Consider the following 26,631-nt stretch of genomic DNA (forward strand, 5'->3'; position numbering starts at 1 on the left):
TAAAGATCCAGCCACTATTACTCTGGAGGCGCGTCTGGTTGTCGGACAAAAACCTGCTGACCAAAAACATCATACAGGACTCCATGGCACTGGATCATGTACATAAAATAGCATGACTCTCCTATGTCAGACACTTTTTCTCCGACCTGGGACTACAAAAATATTATTTCACCCCAGAAAAAGTAATTGAAATATCTAAGAAAGACCTGAAACAAACAGCGCTGAGCCACCTAGAGTCCTTGAGGCTGACTTTGCTGTCGACCAAAAAATCTGTGACCCATGCGAATAGGATACAGTGCACCCCGAAAATCGAGCTTTATCTGACTCTAGAGTTTACAACATATGATAAGATGCTCCTAACAAGGTTCAGACTGAATCTTTTTTATAGATTAGTGACTTTTCCAGAAAGAAACAATTGGGATTTAAACTTGGCCCTTTGTCCATGTGACGACATGTCTCACCAGTCAAATATCCATACAATCTTGTTTTGCAAATATTTTCATACCCATAGAAAAATCTGGCTATTCCCTTTATTAAAAAGCTGGGGTTACAGACAGTGCCGCCCAGCCATGTTAGCACTACAGATGTTGGACTCTGAACGTACCTGTTACCACGTACTCAACTTCCTAAAGTGCATTATGAGACATAGGAATAACCTCTGAAAAAAAAGGGAGAAGAAATTCAGATGGGTACTATTGTCTTATCTTTTACTTAACTGCACGGGACCTGGTCATATTTTTACTTATGTCTTTTGTACTTTGTGATAACTTTTATGGTTTTGCATTGTTAAAAACCGAAGATATTATTATTATTATTACACCATATATATATTGAAATGTAGCATTCTGGGATACTTTTCTTGAGTTATGCAGGACTTTTTCCCATTATTTGTGTGTTAGATCTCAGCCTATATCTCTTTCACAGCATTGGTGTGTCACCTGTAGTGGGTCTAGTTTGGTGTGTTTTAGTGCCTTTGTGAACCACGTAATGAGCCCATGTCCACAGCACATAACATGCAGGGTATGTCCGAGCAGGTGTTGCTCCAATTGTGTGTCTGTAATGTCCAATAGCTTCCCCAATTCAGCCATCAATCTGCCCTGTGAAGGAAGCGTCCTGCCGGTCATCCAACATACACACCCCACCCTCTGCCCAAGTTGCCACACCCTCCCGTCCAATCAGTGCATAGAATGGTTTAATATTACTTTATCTGACTGCTAGGGAGTACGGAGTGAACAACAACATGAGTCGTAATCCCATACTGTAGCTTTCATTTGCTATTCTCAGTAAATTATTAGACTCTCTGGAGAGTTTTACCTGTGGGAGCAGCATTCCACCAAGCACTGCCTGTGCCCGCGATACAGTCAGCAGACCCATTTCTTTGGTCAGAAAACCTGCCAGCTCTCTCACAGGCATTGCAACTGTGCTGCTAAATAGTGCTTAAAATTGGGTATCCTCAACCCCCTCCCCCCGCTTCCTTATCTACAGTCCGTTGTAATTTTCTTAGTGGCACTCATCTCCTACCCCAAAATGAAGGTTCCCAGTATGAACATATTCCATGGCCCACCAAAAGGTGGGCTATCGAATATGCATTGGGAGGTTACGAAAGAAATACAGGAGGAGGGGGAGAATCCCCATTTTAGATAACGATATTCACCTTTAACTGCGAGAGTTGGGTGATCCAAAATGCCGTCTGAGGGGGCAGAGAGGATATGGCATTAGTAAGGTTTTACTCAATGAGATCTTGCATGTCATGGTAAATCAGGATCCCCAGGTAACTAAACATGTGAGGCTCCAATTTTAATAAGTAGGTGTCTACTATTAGTTGTTTTGGGGGACAGTCTGCATAGATGGGGAAGACACATAACTTAGTTCAATTAACCCCTATCCCGGAGGCCGTTTAGAACTCCACAAGGGTCTCTGAAATCCCAGTGATCCCACCCAGATGCCACGATATAGATGAGTAAATCATCTGCATATAGTGAAACTATGTGTATTTCTTCATTCAGAAGTATTCCCCAGTCCTCGCTTCGTTGTCTTAACAGCTGTGCTAATGACTCCATTGCAAGAGCAAATAAAAGTGGTGAGAGGAGGCGTCCTGGGTAGGTCCCGCTACTCACCTTAACCCTTTCGATGCTCATGACGAGCTCAGCTCGTCATGATGCACAGTTGAGCTGTGCTGATGACCAGCTGAGCTCGTCATAAATAAAGTAATAAAGCAATTTCCAGCACAGGGGGGGAAACGCATAGCAGCCAAGGTGTTAAACAGGTGTGAAATAACCTTGCTAATGTTTACACAGCAGTGGGTTCTGTGTGGAAGAGCCGGATGAGTCTCTGGAGTCGACCAGTGATACCCATCACACTTAGTGGACTTGAGTTACCTCATTTCTGTCCTATGTCAAATGCCTTTTCTAAATCTAAGACTAGGCAGACTGTATACAGCCACCAGACTGGGGCCAGCTCCATTACTCTGTGCAAGCGTCGGAAATTTAGGGTGGTAGATCTTCTAGGAATAAAATTATTTTTATCTGGATGTACCAGATGCGGGATGTGTTCCTAAAGGCGGACCGCTATTATGTTACTGAGTATTTTATAATCTGTTCCCAACATGGATAAAGGACGATAAGAAGTTCCTTTCTTTGGCTCTTTGTTGGGTCGGGCAATGGCACCAGTAATGATTCACAACGTGACTGTGGAAGGCAGCCCTTCGTAAGGGCAGCCTGCTACAGCTCCAAAAGTTTTGGGTCTACAATTTACTCATAGGCTTTGTAGAATTCAACAGGTAATCAGTCAAGGCCAGGGGTCTTCTGCATGGCAGCACCACAGATGGCCCCTCGGATTTCCTGAAGCATGAGAGGGGTATTTATCGTCTCGCTATCCAGGATCCAGGGTGGAAACCATATATTGAGTAGTAACTCGCTAATATGCACCTGCCGATCAGAGGAGGGAAGGTCATACATTGCTTTATAGTGCATAATGAAAGCAGAGCGTATGTCTGCTTGGGCAGTGAGTGTATGACTCGGGAAATGCCCAGATCATAGTGATGTCAACTGCGGGTGTCGCTCTGCGCAAGAGCCACGCTAGCAAGCAGCCCGTCTGGTCTTCTTCAGCATGCATTTTGGCCTGATGGGCTTTAAAGTCCAGGCAGCACAACTATGCTATCTGGCTAGCATGATGCTTGAGAGCGACAGTCATGGTTTGCTGTTCTGTAGGGTTTGAGCAGCCCGCTACTTCAAGTTGCCCCACTGACACCTTGGTCTGTACAAGGTCTCTATGCACAGCTGCTCAGCCTCACCATCACCAGAATGCATTGGTCCCCAGTTACCACTTTGAGCACCTCCCATTGAATTTGCCTGGAATTGGTCAAACCCCAGTTTTCCTCTAAGTAATGTGTTATTATCTCCCTCATCTCTTCTCTAAAGACCTGGTCTTGTAACAATCTGCTGTAGTCGCCATTTGGGGATTGGGGTTGCTACGTCCCCCATCCGAGATGTATCTGTACTGAGTTATAGTCCAAGAATGTTTTTCCGAGGTACTCAGCACCTGTAACCCACGTTTGGAGAGTGGAGAGAGAGTGCAGTTCAACCACACATGCAGTTCATGTGGGGCTGAATAATACGAGTAGTCCCTAATCCCGGGGTTCAGGACCCTCCAGCTATTGTGCAGGGGCCAATGAGTAAGCCATTGCATAAGGCAAGTGGCGCTGTCATCAGTTGGTGGTGGAGGATGTGATTGGTCCATCTGCGAATATAGGACAATTAAAATCTGCCCTCAGAATCCACGTTACATAAGACCAACGCTCATGAAATAGAGCGACGTGCTAGAAACGCAGACTGCCTTGTATTTGGTGCATAGATATGGATGCAGAACTACTTTTAGGATAGTTGTGAATGAGCCCTACTTGCTATCAGGGTTTGAGGACGGGCAATGCACTCCTTCAATAGTACCACCTCCATTCAGCAGTATCTCCACATTACCAACTAGATCCATGAACTCCAAAGCATCAGCAAATCCCCGAAGCTGTAAACGACCCAGTCAAGAGTGGGGCTAAACAGTGCGCTCAAGCAGCCAGTGAACACGGACAAGCAAACCACAATCCACTCACATCCAAAAGGAGAAACACGGTTTGGTAGAAAATTGCAACACGCATCCCCTTATGGAAAAATCCCCACGAGAACGGCAAACCTGCAGATAGGAGTGAGAGGGAAAATGGAAATGAGAAAACATAGCTTATTAAAAAAAACAGGAGGGAATACAAGGAACGACAGACTATAAATCTGATAAAGACTGATGTAGCTAAAAGCAGCACAGTACTATACAAGGTGAAGGAGGGCGTCTTTCAATATTCAGGAGTGTTGGGTGGTAAATTCGAATGATATTGAGATGGAATATTCTTTGAAGAGTTGAGACTTTAGTTCCTTTGTGAATTGGAGGTTGTTTGGGGAGGTCCTTTTGTTGACCTGTATGTAAAAATACTGAGCACCTAGACCGAAGCCATGTTTTCTGTTTAAAAAAAAATATTTTTGGGAGGTGTTTGTCACAAATCTGGTGATGTCTTGGCTCCAAATGAGGCTTAAGAGAATGATATCCTTTCAGCAAAGTAGCCTGGCGCACATGTTCTGGTGGCTTTCTAAGAGAAACAGCTATAGCTAAAGCGAATGCATGCATCGAGACTAAGATTAAGAAGATGACAGTGTTTTTGGTTAAAAGTCACAAGACTTACCTAACCATTCCAGCACTGCATAGAGGGACATCTTTCTGACCAGGCTTAACAAATAGCAAACCTGCACACTACATGCAAAGCACCATATACAAGAAATGTATACCTTTATAATTCATCTCGAGGGATGGGAGGGCCGGAGGCATAACTATCAGTTTTTTATCTCCTTGCAAGAACCAGTCTTCGCTCTCAACAGGTTTAGAGGTCATTAATTGTCGAGATCTATATTGTCCTAAGCTGCTGTTAATTTGGAGCAAAGCTAGTAGGGGATGAGGTAATTTTTTGCAGTTTGGCCAATGTTGTAAATCTGTGTTCAAAATTATAACAAATGCCAATACAAATGTATACATAATTATTATTATTTTTTTTAAGTATCTCACTGCAAGGGTCAATAGCCAATACATTTTTCTTTACAAGATTTCATGGACTATTCACCTCATCAATTGGACCACTGCACCATCGTTACTGCGCACTTTAGGTATAAATGTACAATCTTGTGTTTGCCGTGTGACTAGGTTCGTACTTTAACACTACATTTAATAGACAGCAACTATTCATAACCTTGGTCTTTTACATTGTTTCTATCAGTAGATTATTCCTTTCCTAATAATTTTTCTGGCATTTCTGAAGTTTAGAGTGATTTAAAGTGCAGAGGAGCAACGTGAATGTACTGTATATGTGGCTGTGTGAAACACCAAAGTAACATTAAACAGATAGACTACAAGGTTTGGGCCAACATTTTACATTTCCTGCCAGAAGCCCAGTTACTTTCCTTTAGAAAAATACCTGTGATTGAGAGTTTTAAATGACTGAAAGACCTAAGGAGGGGTGGGGAACTGAAAACCATTCTATTTTCGAGGTGTAAAAATTACAGATTTTGTGATAATATAGTGTTTTATTTAGTTATGAATCACAAGGTCACCAAAGGCATCACTGCACTAAGCACACTAAAGCACTCTGCAGGTCAGGCTAGAACACGAAATAGCAGAGGACACAGAGAGAGAAAGAACACTAACAGAAGGAGAGTTTTAGTCAATGTGCAAAAATGAATGGGTAGATCTTCCCAGAGTGGAATGCCCATTTCGCTGGATGCCTGCCCTCAAAGAGAGCCTTCCTGATCCGAGGAATCTTTACATCAAAGTGAGCTTTGAAACTCTGCATGAAGGCCGTGGAACAATCTGATCCTGGGGAAATCTAGGACCAGTCTGAAGACAAAATAGTTTGTGCTGAACTTTTCTCGACAGAAAGCAAGTTTGAATAATGCAAAGGGGCTGAAACGGTCAGGAGGATATAGGGTATAGAAACACCTATTCATTTGTGATTCATCATCCAAATGTACCAAGAACAATCTTGTGACTACTGTTCCCACCCTTTTCGCCCATGTGCTTTTGCTATAGCTCATATAGTGGTACATGGTAGTAGATATTCTCGCACAGATCTGAAATGTCTCGGGTCAAATGACAGGCAGAAAGGAAGCAAAGCATAAGCAGATATTGCAAGGCACTAGATGAATGCACTAGAAAGACAATGGACAGAGTTTGCATGATAAAGTCCCTGGAAGAAACAGGTAAGAAGACCAAGTACCTATTTATAAAACAATATAACCCAAAACTGTAATCAGGCTGTTTTCAACATGTTCCTATGTGCAGGCTGAGATTTCTAGGCTGCAGAACTGTTTAGGGGTTGGCTTAATACAACACTAGATATCAAGAAAGAGATTAAATATTAGTTGCTGTACACCGTCAAATGCACTGCTGAAAATAACCGACCAATAGAATCACTATCGTTAATTTTGTCTGGCACAGAAGACACAGTTTATAGGGAAATAAACATTGTAGTTCGCAGTACATGATATACATACGAAAAACAATCCATTGATTTGAATGCTTGGAGGAGGGTGAAGTACTGTGATAGTTAGGAAGATTTGAGACCTTGACCATCTGCTGCAACTGAACAGTGTCCAGAAACTAGAGGCAGTTAAGATGTTAGGATATACAGGCACTCTTTGAAATTCACATGTGTTACAATTATAGGTATAGGATACAAAAAATGAAGTATGCTGACATTTTTATCAGAATCTGGGTACATCTAAAACAGTCAGCGTAGAAAGAAAACTAAAATATCTGATTGCAATAGCTAGACAGATGTAGAGCCAAAGAGTCAATAGTGAGATCCTTCAGTGGCTATTAAAGGTTTAGCACATGGAAATAACCTGTGCTGGAATGGTTGTAAATTGCATTACATATGGAATGATCTACCATACTTGTTCTGGATATGCTCAAAATAAGTCTTTAGCAAATGGCAATCTCTCTCCAGAGTCGAACAATGCCCAGATTCTACAATACTGCTGAGGTACCACAGAATGCCACACAATTGAATCATTCTGTTACACATTCAGTTGGGGAACAGCAAAATGAAACTAGGACTGCTTGAAACACATCCACTATTGGATAAAGGAAAGATTTCTATGCCTTAATAAAGCCACACCACAGATCTTACCACTGGGTGATTAACCAGCATAAGTAGCGCATTCCTGATACCCTCACACATATAAATGAAGCCCTTCAACACCACAGAAAGTTGAAAACCATTGCATGTTAACAAGGTGATAATGTCTGATAACCCTTGATAGTGACCTAGTCCAGTTTCTCACAAACAGAAAACTCTTTCCATATTCTGAGAAGTGTAAAGTAGACTGAAGATGATATACTGTTGGTTCATAAAGTCTATAAACAAATTATTTAAAATGTTCCAGACAACCTGAAAGATGTGGAGTGTGATTGAGCTCTTTCGTTCCCAACCAGGCCCCATATTCGCATCTATGCTTAAAGGGGTATTGCAAAGGCCTTGAAAAATCAATTGTTACCAGAGGGGGGCACAGCCAGGCAAAATGTCTGAGTGGAAGTAATCCATGTAGGCTCCGCTACCATAGATCGTAGACAACAGGCCCAACATCAATAAAATGCCAACTTCGCCATAGAGGATGGCTCCGACAGCACAGAGAATCCGATAAGGCATGGAGATTTGATTAGCATTCGATCAAGGCGACGGACGACACCAGATTGAAGTCTGAGCGAGCAGAGACAAAATGGCAGCGCTCTAAGCCTGTGACAGCCCTCCAAATTCAGAACCTAACAAACTTGCAGAATAGCTGGAGGAGCGGCGGACCAGGCACCACATAGAGGAGAGGTGGCTCTGCAGCAACCAGGTGAGTGTGGTGTGACTGGACGGAGTCCTGACTGGCATGAATGAGCCTGGGGACCCGTGGGGAGAACGTAAGCAGCCCAGCACGGATACCTGCAGGCGGCGAAGTGAAGAGGGAACAGCATGAAAAGAAAGAGCGCAACCGGTGGCACGGAGAGCAACACCAACTGCTCCAGACGGGATGAGGACGCCTTGCCTTACCTTAATAGGGCTGCTCATCTCCTGATATGGCGCAGCAAAGGGACTGGGCAGATACTGTGGGGCTATATTGTCTCTCCCACAATAATCTTGAGGACTCCTGAAGAGCATCGAATGGCACTGCAAAATAAAAAGCCACCCTCGTCTCTGTCAGATGATATTACCCACACCTCCATTCCGGACTCCAACACGACAGCAAGCCTGATCATACGATTACACGAACTGTAGAAAGTACGCGAGGTCCACATATAGAAGGAAGCAGGTGACATTGGGCGACCCAAGTACATTCACCAGGTTGGCAGGAGGGTACCTGTAAGAACTTCTCCACAGCCCCATGCAGAAACCAAAGTGGGATGGAACGTACGCAGCCATCGGGGAATGAAAATGCACCACTCCACACCCGATCAATCACCTGGAAGAATCACACTAATCACGCACCAGCACATTAGTAAATAAGTGTCTGGGCACAGAAGAGGCGCCTAGATGTGGGCGCTGATGGGGCCAGATTAGTAGAGAAGAATCCGTGTGTGATTAACATCAATGCAGAAAGCTTCCTGAGCCAGGGACGCTTTCTAGTGGACAACACAAAATCTACAGGTACAGCCAACAGAATTCCTCTCCATTATGGTGACTTTGCTTGGCCTACGCTGATGAGACACAGTCAGCTTTATGTCACCATACAAACTACAGTCAAATAGGGTGTCAAGCTACTTTACCAAATCAAAGACACTAGAGATGACAAGCAGCAGTAACATGGACCTAACAAAGGATGAACTACTAACCTCCCTTCGAGAATTTATGAGAGAAATCCAGGAGTAACTACAAAATGGACCTGGAATCATCCCTGGATGCATTAAAAGTGGAATTGAGCAGTAAATTGCAAACCCTCAAACAAGACATGGACTCTGAACAAGGGCAATGGATTTAGAAACTAAGACAATGGAGTTGGAGCAGAGTACCAAACACAGGGAGGACCTTGTACAGTCTATTTGCGGCCAGCTAAAAACTACTCTGCTGAAAAATTAAGACTTAGAAAATAGATCTCGGCACAACATTATTAGAATAAGATCTGGAGGAAGGGGAACATCTCAAAGCTTTCATAATAGGACTGTTTTCAGAGATTTTTGGAGAATCGCAATTTAAAATTAAGTTGGAGAGAGTGCATAGAGTGGGGGAGGCCAATGACGGGAGACAAGAGACGTTCAAGAGATATACTAGTGAAATTGCATTTGTTCAAAGTCAAAGAAGTGATTCTGCAAGCAGTAAGGAAAAGAGATAGTGACTTTTCAGGGCTCCACATGCTCCTTGTTCAAGGACATAGTGCAAGCAACGTTGTCAGGTCGATAAAGGTGCCGTCCAGTGACAGCCAAACTCAAAAAGGATTACATCAAGAACCGGTGGACATTCCTTTTCGGCTTGGCATTTGAATACCTTAATAAATTCCACCATGTATCATACCAGGGAGCGACTTTGACTTTGCTGGATATACCACCCTGAAATGCAACAACCAGGAGTGGTTCGATAGTACTTCAACAATTGGTCTCATGGGATCCTAAAGGGAGACTCTCTGGCTCTCTAAGAGACGCACGAGGAATCACAAAAGCGGTGACACTCGGACAGTGGAAATGTTGTGGAACTACCCCTAAACTGGGGCCCTACGCTCGTTATGTCAACAAAACCAGTGGCTAGCATAGCGACAACAATCACAGGCTATAACTGCTGTTCTGTCTTGTGAACAAGTCCTTAAGATCTAGATAAACTCACAGTCGAGAACTTTCAGCGGAGGCATGAAGCGCATATACAGCTCTCACTTCGGATCAGGAAAAGCCTTACTAAAAACCACAGGAGATATGCAATGGTAGCGGTCTCTGACCGATTCGTCTCAGATAGTGTATTCTAGTTTAAATTGTTACACAATCTGGGGGCAAGTGATCCAGATGACTTCTAACTTGGGGACTTTATTTTGTTTCTTACTGGGGTGCCAAACTGGAGTTCGATTGGGCTCTTAGAGAGGGATAATCAATAGCACAATACACATAGGACGTCCTCACAAGAGGATGGTGCTGGGGGGCGGCGTGGATGGAGGACAAGGATGTAGTAGTTGGAAAGTGCTGTTGTCGGAGGCTGCCCAAGGGCGAAAAGACAAATTTACATGGCTAAAGGACTGATTACCACCTTGTCATGGAATGTTCGGGGACTCAATTCGCCACTCATAACGGCACAAGGTTTGGAGGTATCCGTTAGATCACCATTTTGTCATAGTGGCCATACAAGAGACACTTCTCAAAAGATCGGAAGACCAAAGGATTAAACATAAGTTATACCCTTTACATTTATAGGTCTTCAGCATCAACAAAAAATAACGGAGTGGCCTTACTGTTTCATTCTGCCTTAAAATTTCAGCCAGAGGGATATTAGTCGGATAAGGAGGGTAGATGGGTAATGGTCAAGGGCAGTCTTAGAGGGATACTCTGCACATTTGCCTACACCTATGTATCCAACAATAAGGTGACTTGTCTCCACTCACGCCTGACAGTACTAGGAGGCTTTGCAGAAGGGGAAATAATGATGGGAGATTAAAACTTGACATGGCATTCGGGTAGAAATACTACTCACCCACATAAGTCTTCTAAAGGGTAGTTTCATGAAAGTTTTAAAACAAGCAGTACAGGACCTGGGACTAATGGATGCAACGAGATCCCTTGACCCTAACACTAAAGGCTACACTTTCTTATTCACACACCCATCGTACATATTCATGGTTAGACTACACCTTCCATAGCAAATCTTTTATTGCTGATCTTAGATACGTTCACTACAATTCCTTACAATCTGTCATTTCCACCAGCCCTAAAGCCGGGCCTGTTTGAGGGGGGTCGCCTCAACCTGGCCGGCTTATATCACAATTGGGATGTACTAACGTTTAAAAACTGCAAGCGTAACTTTCACCACGATAATTCTGAACACTTTCATTACTTACAAGTTAAACATTGGGCATTAACCTCGGAGGTTAGAGAGGCGATGACGAGAAATCTTACATCTATTAAACAATTTACTAAGAGAGTAGGTACCTCAAGAGGCACCATCACTTCGGTCCTATCTCACCATGCAGCGTGCCCACTGTGCAACATATCCCCTTTTGGGAACAAGTTCTAGGTAAAGAAATGACTGAGGAGAAATAGAAGAAACCCAGGAACAACATTCCCAAAAGTAAACACTCACTAGGCACAAGAGAAACTCATTTCAACACACTTTATTATTGTTATACTTAAACGCACATAAAAATATAGAACAGACATTACATAGCTTTCATTATTACATTAAATAAAACCCATTTCATAAATACAGAGATAAACATACCGAATTGCCACTAAAAACCAATGTAAAAGAAAATCAATTCATTGACAATCTAAAACGCAGTAGGCTCTTTAAAAAAGTTGTCACACTATACAGAGTAAAATCGTCCTCCAACATTTGTAGTCCGAGTAGGGCAGGTCTACATTGTCTCAGTCCCCATTTTTTTAAATAAACTGAGTATATACCTTCGCCTGATTGTGGTGTAACATTTACAAAATAGGATGCATTGTAACATGGATTGTTGAGATACATCGTCACTAGGTACGAGAGAAACTCATTTCAACATACTTTATGATTGTTATCTCAACCCCACAAAATCAAAGAAGATCTTTCCTGAAACCTCTGATCTATGCTGGAGGGGGAGTGGTCTGATTGGAGAGGTTCACCAAATCTAGTGGGACTGCCCAATCATTGGGCAATTCTGGCCAGAAATATTGGTGCAGATGAGGGATGCTCAGGGGTACCAAACTCAAAACTCCTGAATGTGTATTTCTGGGTATTCAAGATGAGTCTTTGAAATGCCAAACCAAAAGCGATAGGGCCATAACGTGGCATGCAAAAAGAAAGAAGCTCCAACATTGACACAATGGCATGCGCGCTTATGGCAAGTACTTATCATGGAACCAATGGCACCTCTTTAGAGACTTTTAAAAGTTTTGAATATGCCTGGGGGCCTCTGCGGACATACCTTTCACGGGGACTCCCTTTCACCACATGCCCCGTGAGGATTACAGCCCTATATCTGTTTCAAATCTAATAGCCTTCCCCTTGCTAGCAAGACCTTCTAGAAGATGATCCTCTCTAGTCTAGAGCATACAAAAAGATTATATATATATATTCACAGGGCACCCGATTTCGCTCTTTTTTCCTTTCTAATTGTATTTAAGGAATGGGGATGGGGGTGAGAAATGGTTTAATTTTGGGATAAATAAGTTCTGTTCAACTTTTTGGAGGGAAATGTCCTGATAACGATATATTGCAAAAAGTTATAAATGGCCTTCTTGTATGGAACTGTACTGTACAATGGCATAACACTGTAAAACGAAAGGTCATTGCATTGAGACAGACATATCCGTGTTTGTTGTTTCACCCTTGTAAAACACCAATAAAAAGACATTTGAGAAAGTGTTACCAGACCTCCAGGTCTAGGGACTTAAATAATCTACTCGACCTAACTAATACTCTTGACCCATACACTGGTTTCAAACTATGTGATCCTGAGCTGCCATTTTCTTCATTATCATATGAGAGCACCTTCAAATACGCGAGTACAGCATTTCCGCTGTACAAAAACTCTTGTTTGATTTAACACCATCAGGGCTGCAGCAATTCCCCCTCTGTGGTACTTCGGAGGTATTCCCATTGTTCATGACGAGCTCAGCTCGTCATGAGCACACGACCAGTGTACTGCATGACGAGCTGAGCTCGTCAAGAGCATCGAAGGGGTTTACAGACTAAACTTTTTCTCCATATGTAATACAACTCTAACCACATATAGGATACACAACACCCCTGCCTTGCCTCTTAGTTCATTAAAGCATTGTCACTGGGGGGTTTCAGGAATGTTTCTCAAATCATGTTTAAAAAATATCACTTTCAATGAATATATAACTAAAGCATGAAGTGGTAGCGCACTAATTTGTACTCGGCACATTTTCCATTGAAATGGTCATAAGATTTGCACTGACATGCGGCTTTACTGATCAAACTATACAGTGTACAAACAACGTTTGGAAATAGGGTTTCTACAAATATTGGTCATTTTCACATCGCCAAGTAAAGTGTTCTGATCCGTTTTGAGCCTATTTAAATTTTTGTTTGCATCACAATTCTGAATTACAATAAAATTGCTTACGGAATTCCTGATATGCTTTGAAATATTTGTACGATTTATTCACAGGCTTTTTAAATGGGTTAGAAAAAAAACTGACACCCTGCAGCCTTTTGTTTCAGCAGGATTGTCAGACATCTCACTTGACAAAATCATTTAACAGTAGTAAGAGAAAGAAAAGTAAACTATTTTCTAGGATAAGATAAGCAGCAATCAGTAAAAAGGCAATCTGACATTTGACTTCTGGCCTTGTACAGACCGCAAATGTTTCAAGATAAAAAAAAAGATTTAAAAAGGCATATTTCTTAAAGAACCGAACGCCTGTTCCTTTGCAGCTCATGTTCCCTCACTAGAACTGACCAGTAGGTCATAAAAATAGGTCTACCTGACAAAATCTGACTTGCCATAGCGAGTGAACCAGTATATTTTTCGAGGCCTCTGACTGTTGCCTTTGTCTTTCTTTTTTCGTTTTTTGAATACATTTTGCAACCACACATCAGCACCATCATTTTCTTACCATTATTTCCTACAAAAGCTCAGGTAATAGCCTCTGAAATTCCTGACGAAGGTGAAAGTGCTGTCTGCTGTGTGGTACTGTATTGTAGTTTCCCTATAAGAGGCAACAACACACGAGGAAGAAGGGGGGGCACATCACCAATTTCAAACTTTTTACTTTTTTAAGTAGGGGGGGGGCGTTTAAGTTTGAAAAGCCTCAAATTCTTAAACTAGACTCCGATAAATAAAGACAGCTGGAGCAGGTCCTTGGTTCACTTACTTATAATGAATGGAGATGAACCTGCATCTTTAACCACACACATATTCAAACTATATCACTTTACAACTGTAAACTTACTAGGATTTTTAAATTAAGGAAAACTGAACTGTAAGTATTATGTACAGCATTGAACATAATGGCTAGGTTAATTGGTTACAGTGCCATCGCTCACGCAGAAGCACAACTACCGATGTCCTGTTCAGGACAAACAAATCCACTCATACTGGAAAAATAACCTGCCTATTCTCCAAAGTATCATGCCAACATAAACGACGAAACGCTATATTTAAAAATTAACTTATTTTTATGAAACACTTTAACTCAAGTATGTGCAAAAGGCAACCAAAGGTTGATTATGCACACTTGCACACTTCCGGTTACCTTCTCCATGAATGTGATGAGTGACTCGTAGTTATTCCTCCACTCCTGGGGAAGATCAGAGGCTGGAGGGAACTTGCAGCATGATAGTTCAAATGTCACTTCGAAGCAGTTGCCCCACAAGTAGTTGTAGTCTTGCATTCCACCTATCGGGCAGAAAACGGGATAGCTTGTGAAACCACGGTCAGCTACATGATCCACTCATTTAATAACTATAGAAGAAAACTCCAGAAGGGCATGGATGGAGAGTAGGTGTGAAAAATGTGAGACAAAATTAAAGAAAATCTTATTATATATACTAAGTATAAACCTGTTGATCTTCTTACTCAAACTGGCACAGCAGATCGTGCAACCCACATTTTAACAAAAACGACTTGGTATTGCCACAAAGGTTTAACAGAAAATTATTCCAGAAAACAAATATATATATAGATATCCACTCGAGACTTGTGATTGACCAGAGGCAGACAGGCCATTTCAAATCCCATACCAAGGGGAATCTGATCATTAATAAACAGCATTTACAGGGATGAAAAAAACATTTGGATTAAATTAAGATTCGGCAAACAACAATTTGAGATTAACAATTGCAGAAATAACTGTATACAATTTGAGGCAGGCATGAGACCAAGACGTTCTTTGATATAGAATTGGAAGCCTGAAGAAGCGCAGTGGAGCAAGAAACACGTGCTAGCCAAACAGTCTTTTAAACAGTAAGGAGCCACAGAAAACAGCTATGTGGATAAGAAACAAATGAAGAAAGAATAAAAACAAGCATTTACAATGCAACGGTTTCACCTTTGTAAAAGTTAGAGCTATTGGCATTGTAAATGACAAATTTTTCATTTATGTGTTGGTTTTGAAAACAGATAAATAAATGGCATTGCCATTTACAATGCCAAGAGCTTAATCTCTCGCAAACAGTAAAAATGATTAATAATAACTAACCTCCTTCTTATCAAAGGACCAAAAACCCTGCCTTAAGTTGCAGTCATTAAAGAGCTTGCAGACAATTAGGAGCTCTCTGAGTGATGGTGTGTGTTTTGTAGGTGTGTGTGTGTGTGTGTGTGTGTGCGCACGTGTGTATTGCTGACATGCAATGCTCACATTCAATTAGGTCCCTCAGTGATGGTGTGTGTGTGTTTGTAGGTGTGTGTGCGCATGTGAGTATGCGCATGTGCACGGGTGTGTGTGCATGATCATTGTGTGAATGAACGTTCACGAGTGTGTATTAATGTGCGCATGTGAGTGAGTGTGCATATGCATGGATCCACAAGGCATGAAAATGTATGTGCCACTCTAGTTCGTAGTGCCGATACTAAGTAACTGTGAGTACCGGCCCATTTAAAGCACTGAATAAACGTGTTACCAATGTTTCCCTGCATGTTCCATTTATTCCTTGTATGCAACGAGTAGAAAGGAAACAGAAAACAAAGAACGTGGAGACATTAACATTAAGTTGAAACTTAAAAGAAGCTGTTTTTTTTGCAGGAGACTCTACAACCAACAATAAAGTGAACAAATTAAACCCAAGCTATCAGAATTACATGCATTTAAAACATACAACGGAAAGAACACAAGATATTAAAAATAAAGTAATGCTTATAAATGCATTATTACTGCAATATGCGAACATGAAATCGCAGATACATTGTTAACACAATCACGAACTCACAACAATACAGAAGTCACAAAAGAGTACTGCAATGAATTTATTATAGCATCTTCTAGGCTACACCTTTACTGCCCAACCATCCACCCTCTGTCGAGTGTCTGGGATGTGGGGCGAAACTAAGCTGCCTTCTTACTGGAAGGAGTATATGGGATTGAAAGAGGAAAGGTATCACTCTAGTTTATCATTGTGGGGGTGAGGCAAGTTTTTCTTTCATTTTAAATTGTCCTCTACCTTCATTTACAAAGTTTCACATACAGAATACTAATTTAAAGTGTCGGAAACTTCAAGGGAGGGGGGGGGGGGTATTTGCTTTCGAAGAGAGTTAAAGAAAGTGAGCAGAGACAACTAAAACTGCACTGATTTATAAAAATACCAAGGAAAGATTTAAACCGAAGACACATGTATAACTAAGCTCATCTTCTATAATCGCTATATGTAATATGCATAGATACATGAAAACACATTCTGCATTCCTATGAGGGCGCAGCATGCGGTAGATGTAGGGTCAACGCACTAATATGATGCATGTTGTCCAAGATCACACGTTAAAGTCAAGCCAAGTTCAGAGGGTCTCACAATCTAGACCACTCAACAGCTCTCCCCCAAAATAATTAGCTTATACCTGACAAATGTCATTTTCTTGGCCTTTGCAACAGGGGGTTAGAGGTATTCTCAATGAGAATTGTTTTTCACTTTTTGAATTTCTTCAAATAACATATTCCATTGACCGCAGATTACATTTGAAACACATATATCGTATGCACACACGGACTAGACCATTATCTATGATGCACAAAACGTGAAAGATCTGTATTTTTACTTCGACTCTTGGAATATCGGTTTGTGCCTGGAGTACTAACAGTCCCCTATACATTCGTGCAACATCTGCTGACACGTGCTTATGTCCCACTGTAGAGCATCCACAGCCTCATGTTTGTCAACCCTTTGAACTAAATTTCAATGCATCGGTGGCTTTAAATTATGGCCCACGAATTTTGCTGCGTAAAAGAAAAGCACCCGGAGAAAATTCCTTTTAGAAAACCATGCATGCTCAGCACTTCACCGTGCATGCTAGAGACAGGGCTGTTTATCACTAGAACATGAGTGATGGAATACAAATATTTTATTTTACCATATTTTGTGTTTTATAGTCTTGGTGCACTGCACACGTCATTGTAACTTCCCTATTCATCGAATGAGATGTGTCAGGAAGTAGCTGCCATGTGCAAACAACATACTGTAGTCCTAAGAAATATTAGCTATGTGCTGAAGAGCTGAGTCTCAGGTGCTTTCAACAATCGCTGAGCACCCTGGGATTAGTGGTATTTTATTTCCAGCAGTAAACAACTTCTCCAGAGTCACGTGCCCCTTTGCCGAATCAGTGTGAGGGCTCTGGGAAATCCTGCTATTATTCCACCCACTCTATGTGTGGTATCCCCTGAGCACAGAACTTCAACTTACAGACCCAAATATTACATTACAATGGCCTAGACAACTATCTTAGGCTCGCTTCATCGTGTACGAGCTCGGTCTTTGTGAAGCGGTGGCAACGACGGCACGTGCTAGTACCGTCTTCATGGAATATATAAGCACTCCTGGGCTCTTGCTGCTTGTTACATAATAGGAACCCTGTCTGTGCGTCACTCAAGCGGGGGACTCCCTCGGTCTTTTCCCTATCGTGGAAAACTCCATTAGAGAAGGAAATACGTATCTGATGATCACAGGTAACCCTGAGTTTGGCCTCCTCCCTCGGCGACGCCCCAGGAGACGCGCGTGACTCATTAGGACGTCAGTGGAACAGAAGTGCATAACAAGCACCTACCGGCACACGGACAGCGGGAGGGGGGACGGACAGCGGGAGGGGGGGGCGGACACGGACAGCGGGAGGGTGGGGGTCACGGACAGGGGGGGGAGGGAAAAGCGAGTACTTAAAGGAAAACGTGTGGGAAGGGCAGGGCCGGGCTTCAGCGTGGGCAGCTCTGGAAACAAGCATTGGCGGTGGCGAAATGAAATAAAAACAAGCACCTACGGGCACACGGACAGTCGGAGGGGGGACGGACAGCGGGAGGGGGGGCGGACACGGACAGGGGGGGGGCAGGAACAGCACACCGGCAGCGCGAGGGGGGGCGGGAACGGGCACTCACCTGGACTTCTTCCGGCGGCCGTGGTCGGGATGGAGTGACGAAAACAAACACCTGAAAAAAAAAAAACGAAACTCCGCCCACTGCACGATGACGATGCAAAAATCACGAATCTGGTCCGGCCTTGACGGACAGATCCGGCTTCCAATGGCTAGCCTCCCTTTATGGAGCTAGGCAATGGAAGCAGAGGCGGGACTAAGCCCCACACTGTAGGAACATAAGAGTTCTCCTGGGCGGAGCTAGAGCTCCGGCCCAGGCGAAACCTAAAAAGGAAAGACCATGAACAAGAAGTTTGTCGATTGTTGTTTGTGCTGAAGTCTCAGTACTTTGCTTTTACATGATTAGAACAAGCATTTACAATGCAATGGTTTTGCCTTTGTTAAAGTTAGGGCTATTGGCATTGCTCTTGACATTTTTAGTTAGGTTTTTTTTTTAACATAAATAAATGGCTTTGTCATTTACAATGCCACTAGCTTTATCTCTCGCAAATGACACACACAAACACACACAGAGCCCGCCCACACACACACACACCCACACAGAGCCCCCCACACACACAGCCACACAAAGCCCCCCACACACACAGCCACACAAAGCCCCCCACACAGACAGCCACCCAGAGCCCTCCACACACCCACACAGAGCCTTCCACAGACACCCACACAGCACAAGCAGGCAACAGGGGCACGAAAACTGAGGCACAAGCAGGCAACAGGGGCACGAAAACGGAGGCACAAGCAGGCAACAGGGGCACAAAACGGAGGCACAAGCAGGCAACAGGGGCACGAAAACGGAGGCACAAGCAGGCAACAGGGGCACGAAAACTGAGGCACAAGCAGGCAACAGGGGCACGAAAACGGAGGCACAAGCAGGCAACAGGGGCACACGGAGGCACAAGCAGGCAACAGGGGCACAAGCAGGCAACAGGGGCACACGGAGGCACAAGCAGGCAACAAGGGCACGAAAACTGAGGCACAAGCAGGCGACAGGGGCACGAAAACTGAGGCACAAGCAGGCGACAGGGGCACGAAAACTGAGGCACAAGCAGGCAACAGGGGCACACGGAGGCACAAGCAGGCAACAGGGGCACACGAAGGCACAAGCAGGCAACAGGGGCACACAGAGGCACAAGCAGGCAACAGGGTCACGAAAACAAGCACAAGCAGGCAAAAGGGTCGCAAGCAGGAATTGTAATTTAGACGGGGCTGAAGTGGAGAACGGTCAGTAGGGAAGTAGTGCGGCTGGTGCAGTGGTACCAGGCCGAAAGGTGAGAGGGGCTGTCTGCACCCCAGTTTGGACAGTTTCCGCTACCTAACAGGGATTGGTGGGAGGGGGGCGTACTTCTTGCTCGCTTTAGGGCGGTTACTTCGGGGACGCAGTGCACGCTCTGGCCTGCTGCCTGCTGCCACCAGGACACGACAACAGGCAGGGAGAGGACAGGCTGGGAGAGGGCAGGGAGAGGACAGGCTAGGACAGGCTGGGAGAGGGCAGGGAGAGGACAGGCTGGGAGGGGACAGGCTGGGAGAGGGCAGGTTGGGAGAGGGCAGGCTGGAAGTGGACAAGCTGGGAGAGGGCAGGCTGGAAGTGGACAGGCTGGAAGTGGACAGGCTGGAAAGGGCAGGGAGGGGGCAGGCTGGGAGTGGGCAGGGAGAGGACAGGCTGGAAAGGGCAGGGAGGGGGCAGGCTGGGAGTGGGCAGGGAGAGGACAGGCTGGAAAGGGCAGGGAGGGGGCAGGCTGCGAGAGGACAGGCTGCGAGAGGACAGGCTGCGAGAGGACAGGCTGCGAGAGGACAGGCTGCGAGAGGACAGGCTGCGAGAGGACAGGCTGCGAGAGGACAGGCTGCGAGAGGACAGGCTGCGAGAGGACAGGCTGCGAGAGGACAGGCTGCGGCAATTTCCATCGAACACTGTAGAATTAAAGGTTGCTGCTAATTGTCCGTGTAGTTTGACCTTTTGCTCACTGCCGACACTTCATGGCCAAGGAGTGAGTGAATGAATAATGTATGTATTCACACTGCAGCCAAAACCACACCCTGACAGTTTCTAATGGAAGGATATCAGCAGGGGTGGTTTGGAAAAAATGAGAGTTTTAAAAATATAACAATGGTATTTCTAATAGTGGAGATTCTTCTAAGGTTTCAGGAGAAAGTCTTTCTCAGGTGAGGTAACCGTCCCTTCCCTGTTCTTTCCAACCTTTACGTTATACGTGTTATTGACATTCGGAGAATGAAAGTCTAAGTCATCCCTGCAGTGATCCAAACAGTGGCTCGCAGGTTCGGCACAGATCCCTGCAGGGGGCAATAACTAATCGAGCTCATTTACTGTAAAGATGTAAATGCGGTGCCATTTTTCCTGTCTTAAGCTTTTTATCACCCACTTTCTCGTGTCCCCCTGGCCTTGCCCATCCCCCGCTGCACCCATCACCTCACTCCCGAGCAGCAGTTCTGCTCTACCTGAAGCTATGTTGTGGACACCTTTCTTTTTCGGACCAGTGATGTTTCCCGCATATAATTCTACTATACGCGCATCTTCGAATGCAAGGTGACCCTTAATTTTTTAAGCGGAATAAAAACTAGCATTTTCTTTCAGCCAGTGGGGCTCTCCTGCAACTCCGGCAGCCGAGGCAGCGGTAGGGGGGCAGGAACGGGGTCAGAGACACAGAGAGCGAGGCAGCGGTAGTGGGGCGGGAACGGGAGCCGAGGCAGCGGTAGGGGGGCGGGAACGGGGCCGGGGAGACACGGAGAGCGAGGCAGCGGTAGGGGGGCGGGAACGGGAGCCGAGGCAGTGGTAGGGGGGCGGGAACGGGGCCGGGGAGACACGGAGAGCGAGGCAGCGGTAGGAGGGCAGGAAAGGGGTCTGGAGACACGGAGAGCGGGAGAGGGGGTGGGAACCGGCAAAAAAAAAAAGCAAGCACTCACCTGGACTTCTTCCGGGTGCCTTCAATGCCGGACCAGATTCGGGGGCGTTCCCGAGAACAGGCTTTCGGCTGACGTAGCCAAAAGCCAAAAATTCTCGGGAACGCCCCCGAATCTGGTCCGAGATTGACGGACAGAGCCTTCTTCCAATGGCTAGCCTCCATTTATGGAGCTAGCCAATGGGAGGAAGGGGCGTAGACCCGACCCCACACACAACTCATAAGGTTTTTGGCGCATGTGCACTACGTGCGCATCGCCAGTCAAAACCTAAAAAGTAGGGGAACGGAATCTATTTAATTAAAGAAGTAGGGTCACACCGTGCTCTGCCGATCCCGCCCACTGAGAGATATGGAAAAAAAGCTATCTACCTCCCGAAAAAGACACTGCTACCATTGGCGTGTTGTCCCCATCTTTCTGGAGACATTAATAAATAACAGACTGCCCTTGGACCAGTGGTCGAAGTGGGGAAAAAAAAGTAGGGGAACTGTGGTTGGAGAATCAGGGGGCGGGAATAACCGAAGATTGAATCAGTGGGCGGAGTCAGGGGTGTGGCTAGAAATAGCAAAACATACCAATTTTTAGTACGTTTAGCATTTTACTGACCCGTTACAGCTTATAACGTTATTTAAATAAAAGAAAGGATATGTTTATTTGAGGTTTAATTCAGGAAAAAGCAAACACTCATAGGGAATACAGGTTTATGTAAAGCTCCTGCCCCGTCACCTCTCCTGCCCCGTCACCTCTCCTGCCCCGTCACCTCTCCTGCCCCGTCACCTCTCCTGCCCCGTCACCTCTCCTGCCCTGCCCCCGCTCCTGCCCCCTTCACCGCTCCTGCCCCCTTCACCGCTCCTGCCCCCTTCACCGCTCCTGCCCCCTTCACCGCTCCTGCCCCCTTCACCGCTCCTGCCCCCTTCACCGCTCCTGCCCCCTTCACCGCTCCTGCCCCCTTCACCGCTCCTGCCCCCTTCACCGCTCCTGCCCCCTTCACCGCTCCTGCCCCCTTTCACCGCTCCTGCCCCTTTCACCGCTCCTGCCCTTTCACCGCTCCTGCCCTTTCACCGCTCCTGCCCTTTCACCGCTCCTGCCCTTTCACCGCTCCTGCCCTTTCACCGCTCCTGCCCTTTCACCGCTCCTGCCCTTTCACCGCTCCTGCCCTTTCACCGCTCCTGCCCTTTCACCGCTCCTGCCCTTTCACCGCTCCTGCCCTTTCACCGCTCCTGTCCTTTCACCGCTCCTGTCCTTTCACCACTCCTGTCCTTTCACCACTCACACCCGGTTACTGCTCTAGCTCATGGCCCGTCACCTCTCCTGCCCCGTCACCTCTCCTGCCCCGTCACCTCTCCTGCCCAGTCACCTCTCCTGCCCCGTCACCTCTCCTGCCCCGTCACCTCTCCTGCCCCGTCACCTCTCCTGCCCCGTCACCTCTCCTGCCCCGTCACCTCTCCTGCCCCGTCACCTCTCCTGCCCCGTCACCTCTCCTGCCCCGTCACCTCTCCTGCCCTAGTACCTCCTTTCCTGTCGCCTCTTCTGTCCGGTCACTGCTCCTACCCAGCTCACTTCACTCTGTGTACAACATTGACAAAGGTGTCAAGCAGTGCTGGCTGGTAAAGTTTGAAAGTGGTGGGGTGTAAAATTAAGACACTAATTATCAATTAGTGAGCAAACATAAGTAGGCATAAGCTAAAGAGGAAGGGAGGCATGGTATATTGTTGACTGGACAGGATAAGCCTGGTACCAATAGTGTAGCGTAAAATGAACAGAGTTATTAAACAAAAGAGAAAAAGTTAAAAAAGCTTGGTGCTGGGTACTTTTATGATACGTCTTATGGGTCTACCAGCACAATACTCTTGACAGGTCAAAACGTGTCATTGCTAGCTCTTTCAAATTATTCACAAATAAACATTATTTTGCACTTCATGTGTTTAACGCAGTTCTCGCTCTTTTGCTCTGCAAAGCGATGAGAAGAAAGACTTTCAAATCACGTCATTTGAAAACACACACACAGCCATTTAACATTTCAGCCAGGGCAATGCCAAATACTTTAAACACACCAGGGCCTGCATATGTTGACTTTCAGCCAAGCACAAAAAGACAGTAAAAAGGTTTGCATGGCGTTCTGCTGTCATACAGACAATTCCAACCCTTCTCTTATAATGGTGTACAGATTCCTTGCTGCACTCCTGCCTCTTCTAATGCACCTCCGCAGGTTTCTAAAGGAAACAGCAGGCTGCGCGCACCACGCGGTGGCACTTCACCAGTGCATCTGTTTCTAAGTTTTGAAACCCATTTCACTGGTGAAATTAAATCCTGACTAGAATAAATGTTAGCGTGCAGCAGCACCATGAAGTGAGAGAAGGAAAACAGACATAGTGGCTGATATGTAGTCACTATGGTAACACGTAATTAAATTCGCACATGTGAGCCCCCTACTAAAAGTATGTGCCAGGAGTTGCTGATACAATTGTGCCACAGCATCCTGTCTGCAAGATATCGACGGAGCTCACTTGGGGAGGCTGATCGGTGCTGAGGAAGTTGTTCTGCAATCACCTTCGTATAAAGTCCGCGCTACATAAAAATGCATTAAATAAAAAAAAAGATCGTAAAGATAACAAGCCACGCATTCACACTTATCTGTAGAACCTTAACAGCGCCAGGGGCTAGATTCCGGGGTTGAGTTTGCCGCCTCCATCCACTAACCACACACACACTCACAAATCGTCACAAGATAGCCACTGGTGTCAAGTTCCGCACAGTACCCTGCTTGGGGAAAGCTCATCTCTAATCATCAACTCTATTCTCAGGGCCACTTGATATGCTAAAGGCAGAGGGCGGCGCATTGTCATTCGAAAGAGGTAATCAGCCTCAATCGGAATGACAATGGGCCTCCTCGGTCTGTGTGAGCTCAGGGAGGGGCTGCTGCAGCCCCTGGAAGCGAATGAAAAAAGTTTTAAAGTTGGACTATTCTTGCCGTACCGGTACTCTTTTTTTGAAAGCAAGAAGTAGGGGATCGGACTGAACAATTTTTTAGAAGTAGGGGCACGCCGTGCCCACCGATCCCCCCCCCCCCCCCACTTCTACCACTGCCTTAAACTACTGTTCGGGCTCTGTCCAGAAGCCACTTTTTCCTGCTGCTTATCGACTGTGCAATAGGAAAAGTGGGACACGCGATAAATAAAAGCTGCCAGACAGGACAGGAAGGGTGTCATTTTGAAACACAGACGAGCAGAGAATCGAAGCCTGTCAACGCTCCAGTGATGACGCTGGGGAGGGAGCCACGCTCCCCACATCACGATGTTTATGCTCTCGACCTAAAGGAAGTAAATCAGCCAGACAAAAATGTGTTGTTCTGGGGTTTGACTGCACAAGCCTTCCAGGGAAGATTTATACATCCCCTTCAAACCCAGCGCCTGAGTGATCATGCCCGGATGCTGACACCGCACTCTAGCAGATTTAGCTCCGTTCGGTCTGAAAAAGATGCTCTGGTCGATGTGACAAAGAACCTCCGCTCCCCTGAGCACTTCACCCTCGTCATGCCCGTGCTTAGACCGAGCGAAAAGCGTGTTCAACCCCTTCCTTGCTGCGAGGCGCCCACAAAAACATCGCATGAGAGCGATACCGTACAGTGTCAAGCTTCCCTCCACGCCATTCCTTTTATCAATTATTTAACAAGGTACAGCGCTCGCTGAATGTTCCATTAGAGAACACGTTTCCTTTCGTGCACTTTGATTTTAAACCTCTTGGTGCAGATGGCGACTCTAAAGAATGCAAACAATGCCGTCGCCTGTGGAAGGAAGGCTGCGCTCACCGAGGGACGGCTCCTCGAGGTAAAAAGTATGAGCACTTGCAGGGACACGGTCGTCTGAGAACAACAACGCTATAAACAGTAGGAGCCCCCTATTTGCAAGGATATTTATGTGAGCGCTGCGAGAGTTCACCTTTTCCTGCCAAGTGGTCGCTTCTGAGGGAGGCACTCGTACGTGAACACACGCTCGGTAGGGGGGCGGGAACGGGGTCAGAGAGACAGAGAGCGAGGCAGCGGTAGGGGGGCGGGAACGGGAGCCGAGGCAGCGGTAGGGGGCGGGGCCGGGGAGACGCGGAGAGCGAGGCAGCAGTAGGGGGGCGGGAACGGGAGCCGAGGCAGCGGTAGGGGGCGGGAACGGGGCCGGGGAGACACGGAGAGCGAGGCAGCGGTAGGGGGGCGGGAACGGGAGCCGAGGCAGCGGTAAAAAGCAAAAACAAAAAAAGCAAGCACTCACCTGGACTTCTTCTGGGTGCCTTCAATGCCGGACCAGATTCAGGGGCGTTCCCGAGAACCGGCTTTCGGCTGACGTAGCCAAAAGCCAAAGAATCTCGGGAACGCCCCCGAATCTGGTCCGGGATTGACAGACAGAGCCAAATCCCAATGGTTAGCCTCCATTTATGGAGCTAGCCAATGGGAGGAGGGGGCTGTTACCCGACTCCACACACAGAGCATAAGATTTTTCCTAGCGCATGCGTACTTTGTACGCATGCATTTGCTAGTCAAAACCTAAAAATGCACTGGTGGGGACCACCAAAGTGCAAAATTATATATATATATATGCAATATGTTGTCGTCCTTGTTCACAGCATGCCCAGCTGAGCATACAGGAAGAAACGAGACCCGTTATTTGGTGTTTAGATGTTTATTTTGCCCAACACCAGTCTGCCATGACGCGTTTCGGCTACCAAAAGTCTTGATCACATGATATATATATATATATAAAAAACAGCTCCACAGCTACCTCCGATCCCGTAGAGCTGCGAATCAGGAAGACAGACCACAGGATCAGGTAAGTGAAGATTTTTTTATTTTGGATTTCAGCAAAGTCGCGTTTTGGGCTCGAGAGCCCTTGTTCAGAGGCGGAGAACACAGAAAAAAAACGTCACGTTGGAGTATTTAAAGAGGTACCACCCCACACCAATCATCTCAGTGCCAATCACGCGATCACTAGACACAAGAAATACCACTATCAAGGCAAAATGATATAGCATGCTATTTCAGTTCGATATAAAAAAAGATTTCAGCAGTATTGGCAAACATTTAAAAGCATGAATGCAAATTATAAAACTATATAACTGTATAAATACAATAAATTATTTCATTAAATCAAAGGATAAATCCTAAAAATCACTATACATATAGATGTATGTATCGTTACATCAGAGACAATCAATTAATGTCATAACAAATCATGGATAGTAGAACTGGTTAGCAAACTACTTGTGGGCATATGATACAAAATATCGTACTTAGGTTAACAGCAAGGAATTGTCAATGTGCAAAACTGTGCAAAGAAGTGCAAAATAGGAAGAATTGTGCAAAAAGTGCGATAAAAAGCTAATTGTGTGATGAATATTATATATGTCTATAAATAACATTAGCATCAGGTATAACATCTGACTAGATGTTAAAAATCAT

General features: G+C 45.4%; 1 protein-coding gene across 1 annotated transcript in view; it reads right to left on the reverse strand.

Moving 5' to 3' along the window:
* The window catches only part of CPD (carboxypeptidase D), an 839,931-nt gene that overhangs the window by 584,178 nt on the left and 229,122 nt on the right, over positions 1-26,631 (reverse strand). The window contains exon 3 of the mRNA XM_086955076.1: positions 14,464-14,606. Coding sequence (XP_086811202.1) covers positions 14,464-14,606 — 143 coding nt within the window. The remainder of the gene's footprint in view (positions 1-14,463; positions 14,607-26,631) is intronic.

The sequence above is a fragment of the Lissotriton vulgaris genome, chromosome 2_1, assembly GCF_964263255.1.
Source record: "Lissotriton vulgaris chromosome 2_1, aLisVul1.2, whole genome shotgun sequence".
NCBI lineage: Eukaryota > Metazoa > Chordata > Amphibia > Caudata > Salamandridae > Lissotriton > Lissotriton vulgaris.